Source organism: Bubalus bubalis, chromosome 12, assembly GCF_019923935.1.
Source record: "Bubalus bubalis isolate 160015118507 breed Murrah chromosome 12, NDDB_SH_1, whole genome shotgun sequence".
NCBI lineage: Eukaryota > Metazoa > Chordata > Mammalia > Artiodactyla > Bovidae > Bubalus > Bubalus bubalis.
Window position 1 is genome coordinate 37,691,008 of NC_059168.1, and position 19,880 is coordinate 37,710,887.

Here is a 19,880-nt window from a genome sequence, read left to right on the forward strand (position 1 = left end):
GATATCCCAGCCTTCACAGAGTTTATATTTGATCAAGGTGTAAATCAATAAATCAATAAATATGTAATTTCAGATACACCCACTATGGTTCAATGATAATATGGTTCAATGGCTAGGATTCACTATAGATAAGCTTCTATCAAACTGGGCTCTGTACAAAATTATGCTTTATATAATAAAGTCCCAGGGGATTATCATTGAACCATAGTGGGTGTATCTGAAATTACATGTTCAATTTTTAAACCAAATCACTTTTTTAAAGGAAGTGACAAAAACGCAGTTGGTTTGGATACAAAATTACAAAGATACCTAATGGCAGAGCTAAAAGCATGTAAACAAAGGGGAACCACAACAACAGCAAATGTTTAATGACAGGAAAAACAGAACATGTCTCAGAGTGGCAAAAGAAGGTGGATCAGATAGGAGGAGGTAAGAACTAAATCAAGTTTTTAAAATGAAAATATAAATAATTTTAGAGAAGTGAGCAGAGACTGATTTTGATTCTCAGTTGTCAAAACACTAGCAAGTAAAATTTACTTATGCATAATAAGGAAATGTTTAGTGGTGAAAACATCCTGGGTTTTTTGATGTAACCCTACCAATTAAATTTTCTACCTTAAAAGTTGACCTGTTCAACCTGGTAGTCATTAGCCACAAGTGGCTATTTAAATTTAATTTAAAATAAGTAAAAATAAAAATTTATTTCCTTATTTGCACTAGCCACATTTCAAGTCCTTAGAGTCACAGCAGAGACAGGACAGAGAAATAGAACATTTCCAACATGGCAGAAAGTTCTGTTGAATAAAGCTATGATCTTTCAGAAGTTTATCAATATTATTCATCTGGAAGTTTTCCATAGCTACCTGCCATGAGCAACTTCAACGGGCAAGATGTACAACTAGATAAAACAAGAACCAAAATTCTTTATTGCCATTTTTTGCCCCCTAAGAAATACACTTCCTTGGAACAGTATTATCTACCAGCACCTGGGTTTCCCAGGCGCTAGTGGTGAAGAACCTGCCTGCCAATGCAGGAAACATAAGAGAGGCGGGTTTGATCCTTGGGTTGGGAAGATCCCCTGGAGTAGGAAAAGGCAACCCACTCTAGTATTTTTGCCTGGAAAATTCCATGGACAGAGGAACTTGGCAAGCCAACAGTCCACGGGGCCACAAAGAGTTGGACATGACTGAGCGACTACATACACACACAGAGCATCTAAACAATGCAATACTTATTGTGAAAAATATACAGGCAGCAACTTACTTTTGATTTGGTATACCATTTCAGACGCTGAGTCACTAGGCATAATTTTCTCTCCATGATTGAGTAGAACAGCTGAGAAAAATAAAGGATTCTGTCTGCCTTATGTAATAGTATAACCCAGAGCACACCCAGACAGATAATCTTTTATAATGGGTTTGGCAGGCATTTCTTTAACATTTTGGAGTGGGGAAATAACTTTTATTACCGTTCTTTAAGGTTTTGAATTATAAAACATCTCTAATACACGCCTTTGTTTACTTTCATTTAAAATTTAAAAATAGCATTTCTTTCAGAACAGCCTTAGAAATATAATAATAATACAATAGATGAAAATCATTACATATTTATTCTGGAACATAAAACAGAGAAGCTGATTGGATGTTATCCAATTCTTTTATAAGCTAAACATAGTTCCAACACTATAACCTAATAAAGATGTCACATGCCAAAAAATTTTAGACAAATCTAACTTATGAATTAGACACAAAATAAATGAAATGATAGCAATTCTAGTTCAAAATACACTAAAACTTTAACTCACAAAACCAAGAAGAATTTGTCTTAGACTAGAAAGCTGACAATATGAGGAAGCGTTAATAAAATAACCATATAATTAACTAAAAAAATTATATGATCATCTCAGTAGATGCTAAAAGGCCACCACTGAAATTCAAAGCCCATTTATATCCTTATAAAATACATTACTATATAAAATTAAAATAAACATGATGAGTGTCTATTTCAAATAAAAATTCAATTATACATACTAAAGGGCTTCCCAGGTGGCTCAGTTGTAAAGAATCACCTGCCAATGCAGGAGCCACAGAAGACCTGGGTTCAATCCCTAGGTTGGGAAGATCCCCTGGAGGAACGAAATGGAAAGCCACTCTAGAGTTCTTGCCTGGAAAATCCCCATGGAGAGAGGAGCCTGGGGGCTACAGTCCATTGGGTACCAAAGAGTCAGACATGACTGAGCACACACATACATACTAAAGATATGCTACTTAAAATTAGATATTTCAGAGTTTTATGACATTTTTAGCTAATGCAATGAAGAATAAAACAGAAATAAGAGAAATAAATATTAGAAAGGCAAGCATAAGAATTTTATGATGTTTTTCAGATTAAGTAATTCCATAGTAGGAAAATTAGAAAGAACTCAGGGCTATTTCTTGATAAAAGAATAGAGAGAATAAACACTAACCTTACAAAAATCAATATATGTCCAAGAAATCATCAAAGTCCAGTTATAATATACGCAAAATAAATCTGCTCCCAAGTAAAATTTTTAATGAGTGATGAACATGATCTTTAGAAGGGAAATTACAATCCTTATTCAAAGATATCAATAGTGTAAGGATATTAATTTTTTCAAATTGACTTGTAGTTCTGATGCAATACCAATTAAAACATTATTTGGGGGGATTTCACTGGTAATACAGTGGTTAAGACTCCATGCTCTCAATGCAAGGGACCCAGGTTCGATCCCTGGTTAGGGAACTAGATCCCACATACCCCAACCACATATCGCAAGAGTTCGAGTGCTGCAACTAAAGATTCTGCATGCCACAAGGAGAAGATCTTGCATGCCACTACGAAAGTACCAGGCCACGACCAAGATTGAAGATTCCTTAAGAAGCACCTAAGACCTGATGTATCCAAATAAACAAATAAAAAACAAAAGTTATTTTTGGAGGCCTAAATATTCATAGGAGAAGGCAATGGCAACCCACTCCAGTACTCTTGCCTGGCAAATCCCATGGACAGAGGAGCCTGGTAGGCTGCAGTCCATGGGGTTGCTAGGAAAAAAACTGAAAAAAATATAAAATACATCAGACAATAAATGACATTACTATCAAATAATTAAATATATTATTATGGTTTAAAACAATGTGTTTGACTAATCTCCCCTTCCCTGTACTACTAATAGGAAACAAAGTTCCCTAAACCCTCTTGGACCATCCTGAAGCTGGGTCTTGGTAGGTATAGATTTCTTCTTTTTCTTTTGCCCTGTGGTCTGCCATCTGGTGACCTCAATCTGCAACTACATTTTCAGTGCTGCAACATATCTAGGATTGGCTGGTACCCTTTAGTTTATATTCCTTCTAACTAACCAAAGAATTAGAGCTGAGTGCCTGGGTCAAAGTGCCCTACATGACACCTTCCAATCTTTGGTAAAAGAACTCCCATATAAAATGACATGATGGGTTTGGCAAAAATGTTGGTAACTGCTGAAGCATGGTGTTTCTTTTGTGTTCATGTGCAATTTATCCAATAGATAAAAAAGAAAAATTATTGCTCTCACAAATATTAATGGCCAATTAATATATGAAAACATCCTCAATCTCATTAACAATTAAACATAGGTGAATTAGGCTTCCCTGGTGACTCAGACAGTAAAGAATTTGCCTGCAATGGGGGAGACTTGGGTTTGATCCCTGGATTGGGGAGATCCCCTGGAGAAGGGAATGGCTACCCACTCCAATATTCTTGCCTGGAGAATTTCATGGACAGAGGAGCCTGGTGTGCTACAGTCCACGGGTCGCAAAGAGTTGGACACAACTGAGTGACTAACACTTCACTTTCATTCAGTTCAGTCGCTCAATCGTGTCCGACTCTTTGCAACCCCATGGACCGCAGCATGCCAGGCTTCCCTGTCCTTCATCTCCCAGAGCATGCTCAAACTCATGTCTATTGAGTTGGTGATGCCATCCAACCATCTCATCCTCTCTCATCCCCTTCTCCTCCTGCCTTCAATCTTTCCCAGAATCAGGATCTTTTCCAATGAGTCAGTTCTTCACAGGTGGCCAAAGTATTGGAGTTTCAGCTTCAGCATCAGTATTTCCAATGAATATTCAGGACTGATTTCCTTTAGGATGGACTGGTTGGATGTCCTTGCAGTCCAAGGGACTCTCAATAGTTTTCTCCAACACCACAGTTCAAAAGCATCAATTCTTTGGCACTTGGCTTTCTTTATGGTCCAACTCTCACATCCATACATGACTACTGGAAACACTTTGACTAGATCGACCTTTGTCGGCAAAGTAATGTCTCTGCTTTTTAATATGCTGTCTAGGTTGGTCATAGCTTTTCTTCTCAGGAGCAAACATCTTCTAGTTTCGTGGCTGTGGTCATCATCTGCAGTGATTTTGGAGCCCAAGAAAATAAAGTCTGTCATTGTTTCCACTTTTTTCCCACCTATTTGCCATGAAGTGATGGAACCAAATACCACAATTCATGTTTTTTGAATGTTGAGTTTTGAGCCAGCTTTTACACTTTCCTCTTTCACTTTCATCAAGAGGCTCTTTTATTACTTTCACAGGTAAATCAAAACAAGAAAAATTTTTTTTACCTTTCAGATGAAAAAAAAATCATTAAGACACAGTTTCTGGTGCTGAAAAGGTGTGTAAATGTAAACACAATCTCTTGGTATCAGTTTGTACTGCCTTTTGGAACGCAATTTGTTAATACTGATGGAAAATTTTATTGTTCCCAAACCATTTCATATTCTTACACCCAGAATTCTAATTCTTTTATGAAATGATTTGGCAAGAATGCAAAAATACATGTACACTTGTGTTTAATGTATCAGTGTTTATAAAAGCAACATATTACGAATGAGCATGATACAATATTCATTTTAAAAAGATACCTCTACATAATAGAATACTATGCATTCATTTGGAAGAACAGTTTCTTTGTATTAGTATTGAAAGATCTTTGGAAAACAAAGTGAAAGCAAGTTAGATAAATGAGACTGGCCTCATTTTGGTTAAATAAGGAAATAATATATGTCAACAAAAAAAATTGGGAGCCCAATAACCACACAATTACAGTGGGTTTTTTATTTTAGGTGGTAGGAAAAAGAGAAGACTTTCTTTCTTCATTGTGTAGTTTTATACCATTTGACTTTTTTTCAATATACATAGACGATCATTCTTTGTTATCCATGGGGGATTGGTTCCAGACCCCTGTGGATATCAAAATGGATGCTCAAATCCCATTATGTAAAATTGCATAGTATCTGTATATAACATATATATATATCCCTCTATTTAAATAATCTCCAGAACACTCATATTACCTATTACAATGTAAATGCTATGAAAATAGTTGCCATTGTGTGACAAATTCAAGTTTTGCTCTTTGGAAATTTCTGGAATTTTTTTTCAAGTACTTTCGATCCATGTTCAGTTGAATTTGAGGATGCAGAACCCATGGATATGAAGGGTTGACTGCATTACTTTTCCAACAGAAGAAGTAATAAAGATTGTTGTTGCTGTTTAGTCGCTAAGTCATGTTCAACTTTTCTGCAACCCTATGGACTGTAGCTCGCTAGGCTCCTCTGTCAGTGGGATTTTCCAGGCAAGAATACTGGAGTGGATTGCTATTTCCTTCTCCAGGGGATCTTCCTCACCCAGGAATTGAACCTACATCTCCTGCATTGGCAGGTGAGTTCTGTACCACTGAGCCACCAGGAAAGTCCAGTAATAAAGATAAAAAATTTAAATGAATAAATAAAAGAAAGTTTCCTACCCATCCTTAAAAAATGCTCCATTATTAAGCCCAATTTCCTACTGCTTCCCGTATCAGGATGGTTCCCAGTCAGTAAATCCAGTTCTACCACTTGTAAAGGTGGAAGAGGCTTCTGTCATCCTTTTGTTTGAGAGTCTTGATCTCAATGTTCTGGGCTCCAAATGTGAATCTTGAAACTTTATCATTTTTTCCAGATATTTTATTTTCCAGATATTATATTTAAAGCAAATAGGACCCTCAGTGGTTTGCTTACTATGCCAGAAGTCCAAACTATCCAGTTTATCAAGCCCAAAGTAGTGACCTCCACAATGGGTCCACAAGATTATGAATTGGCACTCAGGGAAAAAGTATTAGAATTTCAACTTAGATATTTTTAATCTCATCTTCTGTCAATTTCAATTTTCAACTTTTGTCTTTTAAATTATATTACACAGTTGTTTATATTCATGTGTGTATATGTACATGTCTATAAGTCATTAGTAAATATATATTCAAATATTAAGTGGCATTTGGACATTTTATTTTACTGATGGAGTAGCTCATCAAAAAATTTAGAAACCATTAATTTAGGCTATAGCTGCTTTTCAGAGACCTAAAGACAGATCTAAGGTACATAAAACATGTTCTATAAATTAGTCATTGTCCCCAAAGTCACTAATATAATGAACAGTTAAAAGAAAAATAGAAAATAGATAAGAAAACACAATATAAGACAAATGAAAGAGTCAACTTAGTAGGTAATAAAAGGTAGAAGGGAAGAGAAGAAAGTAAAACATGAAAATTATCTACACATACACAAATAAAACAAGGAAAAACAAACCCTTATGACAAAAGAAAGGGAGGTCAAAGAGAAGGAATAATTCACACAAGGATCCTGAACATTTAGAGATAAATGAAAATAAGCAAACCATCATACAGTTGGAATTGAGAATGTACCATACTTGGAGCTCTTTATTCTTAGTGTCTAGCATGATGCTTGGCACATAGCGTGCACTCAATGAGTAAAGTAAGGATTCTAAACCATGCCATTTTCATACCAAATCAATGTGTTAAGTCCAATTTGAGAAGCTATTGCATTTTTATTTCCTTGTTGTTGTTTTATCAAGTTGTTGAATACTTTATATATTATGAGGAACACAAAACAAAAGACAACGAAATGACTATGGAAATTTTGTGATGTTACATCTGCAAATGCAATAAAAATCTAAGGGTTTGTTGGAGAATTTGAAGATATGGCAGGTAATTATTTATTTGCCAACCCATGGAAACCTCCTCCATCCCTTTGCTGCTATATAAACCAAATAGTCGTGAATATTTGTTAAGAACCTATAATTTAGAACTTCTAAAAAGTCTTTATATAGCTAGGAAAAAAAGCCATTTGGAGGATTAAAGCAGTGACCTTTTTTCTTTCTTTACTTGAAAGCTGAATTCATACCATTTGGAATAGCAATTAGGTAGTTCATTAGTGATGTTTTATATGTTCTGTAAATTATATATGAAAATGACACTTGTGTTGCATTGGTATTTTTAAGCCTATTGCTAATAATAACTTTAAGCCATCTGATCTAGAATGCAACCATGTTTTGTTAAAGAAAAAAACCCTGCTCTGCTAGTAGTTCCACCTTTACTCTCTTCCCCAGAAGCAGAAAAGCAAAATGGACTCTTTTTAGGCAAATACGAGGTACTATGTACTCCAGTCACCATTCATATATCCATCAAATATTCACCGTGGATCTCTTAGGGTGAAGCATTGTATTGGAGTTGGAGATATATTTGTGAAATTAAAGAGTTTAATTCTCTGGACTTCTCTGCTGGGCCAGAGGTTAAGATTCTGCCTTGCAATGCAAAAGACATGGGTTTTATTCCTGGTCAGGGAACTAAGATCCCACATGCCTTGGAGCAACTAGGCCCACAAACCACAACTACTGAGTCGGCGTGGCACACCTAGAGAGTCTGTGAGCTGCAACGGAAGATTCGGCGTGATGCAGGGACGATCCTGCGTGCAGCAACTGGGACCTGGTGCAGTCAAATAAATAACTAAAGTTTACTTCTTTTGGAATTTACAATCATTTCTCTAGTTCTCCCCTAATTAAATTAGCAATCTTCCAAGTATCTGAGAGATATCTGTGCATAACCATGATTATTGCAGAATGCACAATGTTTCTTCTTAAAACCGAAACCTTTAGGTACACAGGTCTTTAAAAACTGCTTGCTGTATGATTTAGCAATTCCACTTTTAGGAACACATTTTCACAAAATGATAAAGATTAGGTGTCAAGATTTAGTTACAAGGGTGCATTTGTTTTTAAAATACTGCAAGAAACAGCCTAGGTAAATATGGAATTGTTTAAATAAATTGTATTACAGCCACACAAAAGTAGGTGGTTGGTATAGGCTGAATTGTTTGTGTACCCCTGAAATTCATATGTTGAAACCCTAACCCCAAAAGTGATATTAGGAAGTGGGGGCCTTTGGTAGGTGATTAGGTCATGAGGGTAGAGCCTTCATTAACAGAATTAGTGCCTTTATAAAGAGACCTGTTGGGCTCCCTGACTCCTACCACTTGTGAGGACACAGCAAGAGGATGGTGGTTTGTAAACCAGGCATTAGGCTCTCACCAAATCTGCTGATGCTATGATCCTGGATTGCCCAGCCTCCAGAACTGTGAAAAAGAAATTTCTGTTTATAAGCCCCCCAGTCTGTGGTATTCTATTAGCAGCCCAAATTAAGACAATAGGTTTCCTTCAAAGGGATCATGTAGACAGGGAAAAACTTCTGTGCTATATTATAAAAGGAATATTGGAAGTTACATTGTTAAGTATCAAGTACAGGGAAATGCAGGCCCTGACATTGTGCTGACACTGGGCAGGAAACTTGACCTCTTAGTTTCAGTTCTTCTACCTGTTATGGGCTGGATCATGTCCCCTAGATTCATACATTGAATTTCTAACCCACAGTACCTAAAACTTTGACTGCATTTGGAGGGCCTTTCAAGGGGTTATTAAGTTAAAATGAGGTCATGGGAGGGGGTGGGGGTGGGGCTAGTGCAATATGATTATGTCTAGTTAAGGCTATGGTTTTTCCAGTGGTCATGTATGGATGTGAGAGTTGGACTGTGAAGAAGGCTGAGCGCCGAAGAATTGATGCTTTTGAAGTATGGTGTTGGAGAAGACTCTTGAGAGTCCCTTGGACTGCAAGGAGATCCAACCAGTCCATTCTGAAGGAGATCAGCCCTGGGATTTCTTTGGAAGGAATGATGCTAAAGCTGAAACTCCAGTCCTTTGGCCACCTGATGCGAAGAGTTGACTCATTGGAAAAGACTCTGATGCTGGGAGGGATTGGGAGCAGGAGGAGAAGGGGACGACAGAGTATGAGATGGCTGGATGACATCACTGACTCGATGGATTTGAGTCTGAGTGAACTCCGGGAGTTGGTGATGGACAGGAAGGCCTGGCGTGCTGTGATTCATGGGGTCGCAAGGAGTCGGACACAACTGAGCGACTGAACTGAACTGAACTGAAGGAAAGAGAAAAACTTTTCCTCTACTCTCTTAGGTTTAGTTATTGGGGCTGGTGAATTAAACTGACAAAAGACAGACAGACAGGAGAAGAGGCTAAAATTTTATTAATATTTAAAATTTCATATGCATGGGGGCATCACCAAAAAAGAAGTGAAAAAATCAAGGGCAGACAGATTTGGGGGCTTACATATCATTTTAACAAAGGGTGATAAAATGGAGAAGGGACTACGCAAAGAAAACAGGGCTTGGGCTTCTAGGGCTGACAAACTGTGCAGAAGTGACTTGGAATATATGGGGAGGAGGTGGTTAAGAAATCTTCTAATGGAAGACAAGGGTCATTTTAGTAGAGTCTGTTATGTAGACGCATTCCAGCATTGACTCCTCATCCCTAGTGATGAGGGTGCTCTCCTTGTCTCTGCCTGCTGGGTTTCTCATGGGAAATTTATGCCCCATTTTACACAGATGGAGGACAGAAGCGAGCTGTTTCTGCATCTGCTGTTTCTCAGCTGACTTTAGCTCAAAATAATCAACATGCCAAAGTGGCATATTTCAGAGTGCCACATTCTGAACCCCTTCAACTGATGTGCTTATGAGAGGAAGAAATCTGGACACAAATGAGTACAGAGGGAAGACCAAGTGGACACAGTGAGAAGGCGGCATCCAGACACCAAGGAGAGAGGCCTTAGAAGAAACCAACCCTGCTGACACCTCCAAGTCAGCTTTCCAGTCTACAGATCTATGAGGGAATAAAATGCTGTTGTTTAAGCTGTTAAAATCAAAAACAAAGGGAGACTGGCTTTGAAAATTCCCTCAGCAGATAAAACCAGTTTACTCATATAAACAAGGCTTAATTTAGCTTGCTGTGTGAGACCTACTTGACCTGGGTCATTTCTTGTTTACACCTCTGGAAATCATAAGCAAAGCTGGAACTGTTCCCCAAGGTTGATATGAGATAATTACTGACAAATTTCCTATCGTTTAAGAAAATTCTAATATTATAACCAATCACTGTAAAGAATAAACAGTCACTGCTTTCTCACTGCATAAGCTGCTTTATGACAATATACTCCTGGGCCTCAGTCCATGTTTTGGCCTCTGCAAACTGTCTTTTTCATGTGTGCACAAAAAACTTTAACTAATTACTACTTTCCTGATTCACTGGTTTTATTTTGGGTATTTCTTAACCTTTGACAAAGCCACCCAGAGTGTGGTACTTTGCTACAGCTGTCCGAGCAGACTAATACACATCATCCGTAAGATGGGCGAATCTTAATACCATCTTCACTTAGCTCTTAAGGTAGTCCTGAGTCAAACAGACATAAATTCCTTTGTAGACTATGAGGTACTATACGAATGTAAGTGGTTGTTATTCACAGGGTCCCTGAGAAAGGAATGGTGGCTCAGTGGTAAAGAACCTGCCTGCAACGCAGGAGATACGGGTTCAATCCCTGGTCTGGGAAGATCCCACATGCCTCTGAGCAACTAAGCCCGTGTGCCACAACTATTGAGCCTGTGCTCTAGGGCCCCGGGAACCGCAACTACTGAGCCCTCATGCTGCAGCTACTGAGCCCTCATGCTGCAGCTACTGAAGCCTGCTCGCCCTAGAGCCCATGCTGTGCAACAAAGGAAGCCACCAGTGAGAAGCCCAAGTACCACAACTAGAGAGTAGCCTCCGCTCTCCGTAACTCGAGAAAAAGCCTGCACAGCAACCAAGACCCAGCACAGCCAAAAACAAAATAAGTAAAATAAAATTATATATATAGAAAAGCTGCTGATTCATGTTGATGTTTGACAGAACACAACAAAATTCTGTAAAGCAATTATCCTTCAATTAAAAATTTTTTTTAAAAAGAGTCAGATACAACTTAGCAACTAAACAATCTTAACAAAAAAAATTATCTTGTTAATATTGAACTTTTGGGGGGAGTTTTTATCATTTTTTTTAATTTTTAAAGGAAATTAATAATGATAATCAATTAATTAGTGATAAAATGAGAACATAAATGCTGTGCTTTGGTTTATCTGCTATTTTTTCTTTCATCAGAATTCCTATTTTCAAATTTTAAACTTTATTTTGTATTGAGTTATATAGCCAATTAACAATGTTATGGTAGTTTCAGGTCAACTCAAAGGGACTCAGCCATACATATACATGTATCTATTCTACCTCAAACTCTCCTCCCATCCAGGTTGCAACATAACATTGAACAGAGCTTCATGTAGCTCTGTTCTACAGTAGCTCCTTGTTGCTTATCTGTTTTAAATACAGCAGTGTACACATGTCCATCCCAAATTCCCTAACTATCCCTTCCCTTAGGCACTCCTAAGCTCCTTCTTGAAGTCTGTGAGTCTCTTTCTGTTTTTAAGTTTATTTGTACCATTTCTTTTTAGAGTCCACTTATAAAGGAATGCCATATGATATTTCTCCTTCCCTGTAAGACTGAACTTTATAACCCTTTAGTAAGGTAGAGGTTCAGTTCCCACAAAGGGATGGAGAGAAGCAAGAGATTTCAGTAAGACTGCAGTAAAGATCACAACTGACTCTTCAGTGGAGACAAAGAGAATGCAAGTTGTTAAAGATGTAACTTACATATAACAATAATAGCTAACATATATTGAGCATTTACTAACTTACCAACACATGGTCCCAAGTGTTCTCTAATTAAACCTTTTATCAAGTCCATGTAAAAGTACAGTAAATGTGTGTGTGTGTGTGTGTGTGTATGTGTATACTTAGAAGGGTACGCTTATTACCTATTTTGTTTTTTTCCCTTACAAAACACAACTTCAATATGAAAATTTGTTCATATCTAGCAGACAAAATTGCCAAAATAAGAAGCTGTGATTTTTATCAAGAGAGACTATGTTGTGCAGAACTACAAAACACTACTTGGCTGGACAAAGTGATATATGGTAAAATGAACAACACACACCACCTTTCCTTTACATTCTTACTTCAGGTCATCTACCTGCATTGCCCTAAGAGTATGAGCACTGTTCTTTTGAGTTTGTGTTTATTTCATGATAGGCATATTGAATATATTACATTAAATCTGTATAAGCATCCTGCTTGTAAAAGTCCCAAGGCCTGAATAAAAAGAAAATCCTTACATTTTGAGGAGAAAATTGCATTAATACAATGTTTTGAAATAAATGATAAAGCTTGCAGGCCTGAGGGAATTCACATTGGCCACATTCAAGAAAGACACTAAGAAACTTCCCTGGTGGCTCGGTGACTAAGAATCCACCCTCCAGTGCCGGGGACTGGGGTTCTGCCCGACCAGGGAACTAAGATCCCACATGGTTTGGGGCAGCTAAGCCTGCCTGCCACAACTAGAGAAAAGCCAGCCAGCCAGGAGAGAGGAGCCTGCGTGTCCCAACTGGGACCTGACACAGTCAAATAGAACAAATGAATAAATATTAAAAAAAAAAATAAGAATGATGCTGAGAAAATAAGTGAAAGGAGAGTTTGTACATTCCAGTTATTATCTGCTTTGAGTGGAAATTGAAAGCACTTGAGACTAAAGATAAAGACCCTAATGCCAGGTAATGCTGAGTGTAGTTGGACAGAATTTTGTGGCCTTCAGGCTCATTAGAAATCTTACAAGTAACTTCTTCATGAAAGGAGGAAATTGGCAAAATAGAAGTGGGCTTTCTCTTTTAAGCTGCTTCAGAAGACAGAAAAGGAGAGCAATAAACCATAGTAATCCACCGCTGGTGTCACAATATATTGGCTCCCCCAAAATGATGTCCTTCTTTCCTTTTACCTCTTCTCAGTATTAAAAAATCACCACAATTTACCACACCCATTTCTAGTAAGTGATATTTGCAACATGGCTATCCATTAAGGAAAATAACTATTAATAACCTACTGGTTACCATTTAAAGTCTACATAAAAAATATAAAACTTCTATATGGCAGAAGACACAGTGAACTAAAAGACAAATGACAAATGTGTCACTGCAACATGTAAAGAGTTAAAATTCTTGTAATAATGTATAAAAAGCTCTTTCAAATCAATAAGAAAAATAAATCCCAATAAGAAATGGTCAAAAGATATGAAAAATAACACAGGAAGAAACCAAAGACTAATCAACATGAAATAAAGCTCACATTCAAATTTAAAAATTCAAGTTAAAATTATGTATCATCTTTAACCTAGTAGATTGGTAAAGGTATTTTTCAAAAAGGCTTTTAAAAATAGGTTCAGAAATCTTTCCTTTGGGAATTTATCCAAAGTAAATAATGAGACTAGAGTTGTACAGAATTGTTATTTAAGAAACTGATGAAATCTAACCTAGCAATTGAGGATTGGTCACATAAATCAAGGAATATATACTCTCTCACTTAGCAATTCTGCTAGACTGTATCCCTTGGAATACTCAATAAAACCAACAGTTCTTAGAGACACAAAGATGTTCATTTCAGCTGTTTATAGAAGGGAAAAAGGGCATAGTACATACATCCACACCATGGAGAGAAAAACGGCACACTAATCACATCTATGCATCCAAGTACGGTACTGTGTGTATATTTGTTATTGTTTAATCTAAGTTGTGTGTGACTCTTATGCGACCCTGTAGTCCTCCAGGCTCCTCTATGGGATTTCCCAGGTAAGAATACTGGAGTGGATTGCCATTTCCAGGGGATCTTCCCTTCCCAGGGTTGAACCCACGTCTCCTGCATTGGCAGGCGGATTCTTAACCACTGAGCCATACACGAATTACGAATTTAAAAACGCTAGTTTATAAAATATCATGTAGCTGTAAAGAAACGACAATTTAATGTTTACATTGACAGATGACTATACTAACTGAACAAAGTTTCCTAACTGTACATATGATCCCATGTATGTAAATACATAAAAAGTTGTTTGAAAATATTTTGGGGTGCCTAGTACTCTGGCAGGGACCTTTGAAGACCCATTCCACAAAGGACTCCAAACTAAAAGTAGTGTGTTATTTAACATTAAGGGTTGATTACTTAGACATTTATTTAAAGGAATATTGACTTTGATTTTACTCCTGAAAAATTCTTAATTCTAGTTATTTCTATCTACGCCATAAAGACTCGCTGGCAGCTACGGGATGCAAACTGACGCTGGGACAAATCAGCCAATCTTACAGAGCCACTTTCCTCGGGTTTGTATTTTCAAAAAAACCTTTCAATTACAAACGTTTCTGGCTCAGCGGGTCGGGAAATGGTCGGGAGTGAGCGGTGGGGATACAACCGTGAACTGAAGCCTTTAAAAACCTTTTCAGTCAGAGACCAGGTGAGACGGGCCTTCGAGGCGCCATTTCTAATCCTTGGTCCCACGCACTTCTCCTGTGGGAACGTTGAGATTCCTTCCAGGATTTCCAGCCAATGGCTACAAGTCAGCTCTACCAGCAGCTCCGGGCCAATGGGCAGAAGGCTATCTTTCGACCGGCTTCTACTCCTTCCCAGCCAATCGGAAACATTCTTCAAATGCCTCTTTCTAAGCTGCGCAGGCTCCGAGGAAGCTGGCTTCACTTCCGGGCGGCTGCAGGAGGCGGCTCCGCTTGTTGCCATAGCGACCGTTTTATGTTAAGTGGTTTGTAGCTTTCAGCCTGGTGACTGCGGAGACTGCTGGGGCACATCGTTCCCCTGTCCTCTCGGTTCCCTGCGGCCGAAAGGCCTGCTAGGATCCGGGGATCTGGCCTAGGCTTCCGCGGCGCCCCGCGGGGGCGGAATGGCCGCGGAAGAAGAGGACGAGGTGGAATGGGTGGTGGAGAGCATCGCGGGGTTCCTGCGGGGCCCGGACTGGTCCATCCCCATCTTGGACTTCGTGGAACAGAAATGTGAAGGTAAAATACGAATATCGAATCGTCAGTCCTTGCTCACCTCTCTCACACCAACAACCTTACACCGCCTCTCATCTCGTCGATCTCCCCTCCTGTCGACCAGGTTTAGAGCTGGATTTTTAGGATGTGTTGCTGTCACCGCGCCTGTCTTTTCCATGGTAATGAAAAGGGGGACGACATACCTCTCCCCCCTGGGCCCAAGCACGCATTCGAAAAACATTAGACTTTAATCCTGTGTTGGGTCTACTCCATCTTGCACCTTTCTGCCTTGGGCAGGTGACTGTGGGTTTCTTCCTTCATCAGCTTCCCCAGTGACTTGGGAGGAGAGATGTCAGTTCGCTTCTGAGTTCCTTCTGATTCCAACTGTTGGCCAAAAAGTGGGTGGGAGAGGGGTATGTGATTACTCTGGTAGGCCCAGAGCCGGTAATCTCGGTGGCCTGTATTCCCTTTTTTGAGCTCTCTCTCTCGGTTATACCAAACATGGAGAATATCTTCCAATAAATGAAGTATGTAGACGTGGCATAACGTTCCCTGTAAGGAAAGAGTACCTCTAGGTTCTGATCAGTTCACGCTTTGGAGCTCTGCATTCAGTTCTTAGAGATAATTTGGAGCCCATTAATGGAAAAGGAACCAGAAGCGATGTCATAAGAGTAATTTCAGGCTGTTATGGTTGTTTAGCTGTCCAAGACCTTAAGGGTAGTAATATCCATTAATCGTTCGAACGTCTGTCGTATGTTGGAGGGATTAGACTTTTTTTTTTTAAGGTTCAATGGGCTAGAGCTAGCGTCCGTGGGCACAAGCTAGAGGTAAACAAATTTCTGTGAAGGAAGTGCTTCATAATAGGTAGTATCCTGGATAAATTCGCCTGTCTCAGAAGATAATGAGTTCTCCAGGCCTTAGCAGTGTTTGAATGAATCTAATAGCACCTTAATGGAGTTACTTCAGAGAGGAATTCAACTGTCAAATGGTTGATTATCATGAATGATCTGTTAAGAGTCCTTTCAACCCTAAGTTTCCATGAATCTGGTAAAGATGAAATTTACTTTGACCATTGAATCTTTTCATTACATTCTCATTGCCATGAGCAACATTCAAATAGTATTTACTAGGTATTGTTCTTGCAGGTAATTTTTAAAAGAAGTTCAAAATAACTTTTATTTCTGCTCTATTAAAGAATTTAAAACGCTATTCTGAGACTGAGGAAGAATGTGGTGTTCTGATCTCCTTTAGGAGAAAAAAGAAATTATGTCACCTTTTGATTCCACTTATCCCACTGAACCTAAATGCTGAAATAGCAAAAAAAAAAAAATCTATCCCCCAACTTTAAAAGTGGCTGCATCCCAGTTATAACACACCTGATTGTGTAATTTTATAGGGAAATAGTAATCTTCAGACTTGTAAACATGTAATGTAGTAATTTGGTTTCAAAATTATCTGAAAACAGGTTTATTAGCTGCTATATTGCATAGTATTCCCAGTGCTATGTAGAATAGATGCCAAGAGAAATGGAAGTAACATTTCAGTGGCACTTGAAATAATAGGGTTTATATTTCACTGACTTTGGTTTGTCAATGTGGTATTCTTCACCTTAGGTAATTTAAAAATTACTTTTGTATAACTTTGTAAATATCAGCATTTATTTCAACATTTATTGAGTGTCTTTGAGCCAGAAATTGAGGTTAGAAAAGTTAATAAAACAAATCTTTGTCCTTGAGAAGTTTATAATTTGGTGGGGAAGGCAATGGAATTTAAATGTAAAGTGACCAGATGTAAAGGTGGACATATGGTGTTGTGTATTCCAATAGTTCTGAGGAAAGAATCTAAATAGCCAAGGGAGTTGGGAGTGGGTAGCAGATCATGGCGGAGAAGGCAATGGCACCCCACTCTAGTGTTCTTGCCTGGAGAATCCCAGGGACGGCAGAGCCTGGTGGGCTGCCGTCTATGGGGTCACACAGTCGGACACGACTGAAGTGACTTAGCAGCAGCAGCAGATCATGGAGAATGTGCCTCTTGCAGTCTTTTGAAGAATGGTTGGGAGAAGAGGTATTGGGTAAAGGCAAAGAGATCCAAGAAGGGCTTGAGCAAAGACCTGGGGCTTTGAAGCACCTTCTATGTTTTTACATTTGTCCCCATTCCAAGTAATTGTGTCCTGTTACCAGGGCAAAATTTGGGTTTTGCAGTGGTGGGAGATGAGACTTGGGATCCAGTCTTGAAGAGTTTTGTCTGGGATTCTAAGCATTTTATACTCATTCTCTAGGCAAAGAACTGAAGAGTTTTAAATAGAAAATTACCAAACATTAGTTTTGTATTTTAGAAAGAATGGGGGAATTTTTTTTAAAGGTGGCTTATGGTTTACAGTTCATGAATTTGTCTTTTCCTTGATCACATTGTAGCTTTTTGAAGGAATATGTATCTTTCTAATCTACATTTTCACACATATGATCATTGAGTAAACATTTGTTTTTATTCATTTTTGTTTCATTATTGATCTATATGTAATAAAGAAAGAGTCAGTTTCAGTAAAATTTGGATCAGCAAAATTCCAATATGGTAAAATAATCTGGAACCTGTTGTGAAAGGAATTATTTAGAAACTTACCAATAATGTTCCATTTAAAGTTTGTAAAGAAATTGTTGCCTTGTGTTATTGATTTAAAAGTGGCAAATTAGTGTTCCTCTCCCATATGAAGTAGCTCTTAGGTACAGGAAAAAACTTGTTTACAATTAATTATTATTTTTTTTTAAATCCCAAGAATTTTAAAGTGGAAGAGCCAGTTTACAAGAATGAGTGTTCTATTTGTAAGTTCTATTTGTGGAGCTGACTTTCATATTTAATGAAATTTTTTTACACTATGCAATATTTTTCTTTTAAATTTAGTTTTTGATGATGAAGAAGAGAGCAAATTGACTTATACAGAGATTCATCAGGAATATAAAGAACTAGTGAGTATTTTTAAACTGATTTTAAATATAATTTGAATAATATTAATTCAATCTGTTCTGAATTTAAAAAATAGACTTGTCCATTTAAATTCCTTAAAAAATTCCAGTCTACCAGGGTTTCTCTGTGCATTTCCTCCATAAGACTCTGAAATGTAAGGAATAGACTTAGGACAACTATTTTAAGGGATCTTGCATCTGATCTTTAAATTTTATTCCTGTTCTTCTGCTGGTATATCCAGGGGAGTGTTCATTATTAATTTAGCCATGTTGTCTTGAGATTTTAAGAAATGCCTCTGGGTAGCACAAGGATTATACCACATCAAACTTCATAATCCTGACTTCAGTTATTTCTGGTAGAGGAAATAAAATTTCATTTGATTCTCTGCGAAGATTTTCACTTTTAGTTGTTTGGGGTTTTTTTGGTGAAAAAGATTGTCACTGCCATATAATATAATTTTATGTAGATTAATAATTGCAAGCAAGCATTTGATTATACTTTTCTAAACTCAATATAAAAACTCATTTGGAATCTTTCAATGTAAATTGTAAAAGTTAAACTTTTTTTTTTTTAGGTTGAAAAGCTGTTAGAAACTTACCTTAAAGAAATTGGAATTAATGAAGATCAGTTTCAAGAAGCATGTACTTCTCCTCTTGCAAAGACCCGTACATCACAGGTTTTTGTGTTTTTCTGCTGATATATAATTTTAACAAAAATGCCCAGGATTCCACTTAGATTTGCTATGTTTGATTGTCAAAATATAATATTCTAGAGACTGTAAGAGTGAAAAGCCAATTTAACACATATGGATTCTTTCTTTATAACTACCTTGCAAAAAGATAATTTGAAGCATTAATAAACTGATGCTATTAAAAAAGAACTTCCTGTCAGAACTATAATAGATCACAGGCTTTATGCAAAAAAAAAATTTATTTATATAGGTCTCTAATGGTTTTGCAGTTGCCCCTTTTTTAATCTTAGTAGATACACAGTACATGGTTCCTGGGGTTTTCTTCTGTTGGAACTAATTTTATTGTCTCATTTGTTCTGCAGTGCTGAATTGAAGTAGGTTTTAGGTGTATTTGTAACTAATATTTACTGGGAGTTCATGGTAGTTGCTGTTTTAAGCACTTGACATGTATTATTTCATTGAATCTTCCTAACAGTCCTTAAGAAATTGGTACTATTTATTTTACTTTGTTAGAATTGAGAAAACTATTGCACATATATATTAAGGAACTGGTGCACAGTCTACAAGTAAAGTAACAAAGCCAGAATATCAGCTCAGGCTCTGAGATTGAGAATAGAGATATATTATTACTACCCAAGTAGCCTTCTCAAAGAGTTACTTTAGCTTTTCATCTTCTACCAAATTAACTATAATTCCTTAGTGAGATGATAGGATTATATAGGATGTGATCTCAAATTATCATTTTCAACCTCCTGCTGTCATTCTATAATACATTACATACTATAGTAATTCTGGCTACTTGTTTTTGTAAGCATTGGTGCACCTGGCTTTGCTCGTGGTGGTCCCTTAACTGGGAATCCTCGGCCTCCACCTTCTCACCACTCCATCCTTTCCTTACCCAGAGAAACCCATCTCTCATCATGGCCTGCTGCAGTGCAACTTCCCTGATATCTCTAGTCAGACCAGTACTCATTCTGCCCCGCTGAGCACTTTTACATTTTCAATTCAGTTTAATTGCCTTGAATTAAAGTTTTTCACAAGTCTATTTACCTTGAGGAATTTATTGAAAATTATTAATTAGTATTTAGATTTCTTTTAAGGCATTGG

The 19,880-nt window shown here is 37.6% G+C and overlaps 1 protein-coding gene across 2 annotated transcripts in view; it reads left to right on the forward strand.

Moving 5' to 3' along the window:
• The first annotated feature begins 14,875 nt into the window (after positions 1-14,875).
• The window catches only part of CFAP36 (cilia and flagella associated protein 36), a 29,954-nt gene continuing 24,949 nt past the window's right edge, over positions 14,876-19,880 (forward strand). For both annotated transcript variants that reach the window (XM_006068877.4, XM_025261054.3), the window contains exons 1-3: positions 14,876-15,145; positions 18,020-18,084; positions 18,657-18,758. In XM_006068877.4, the coding sequence (XP_006068939.1) occupies positions 15,031-15,145; positions 18,020-18,084; positions 18,657-18,758 (282 nt within the window). In that variant the 5' untranslated portion in view covers positions 14,876-15,030. The remainder of the gene's footprint in view (positions 15,146-18,019; positions 18,085-18,656; positions 18,759-19,880) is intronic.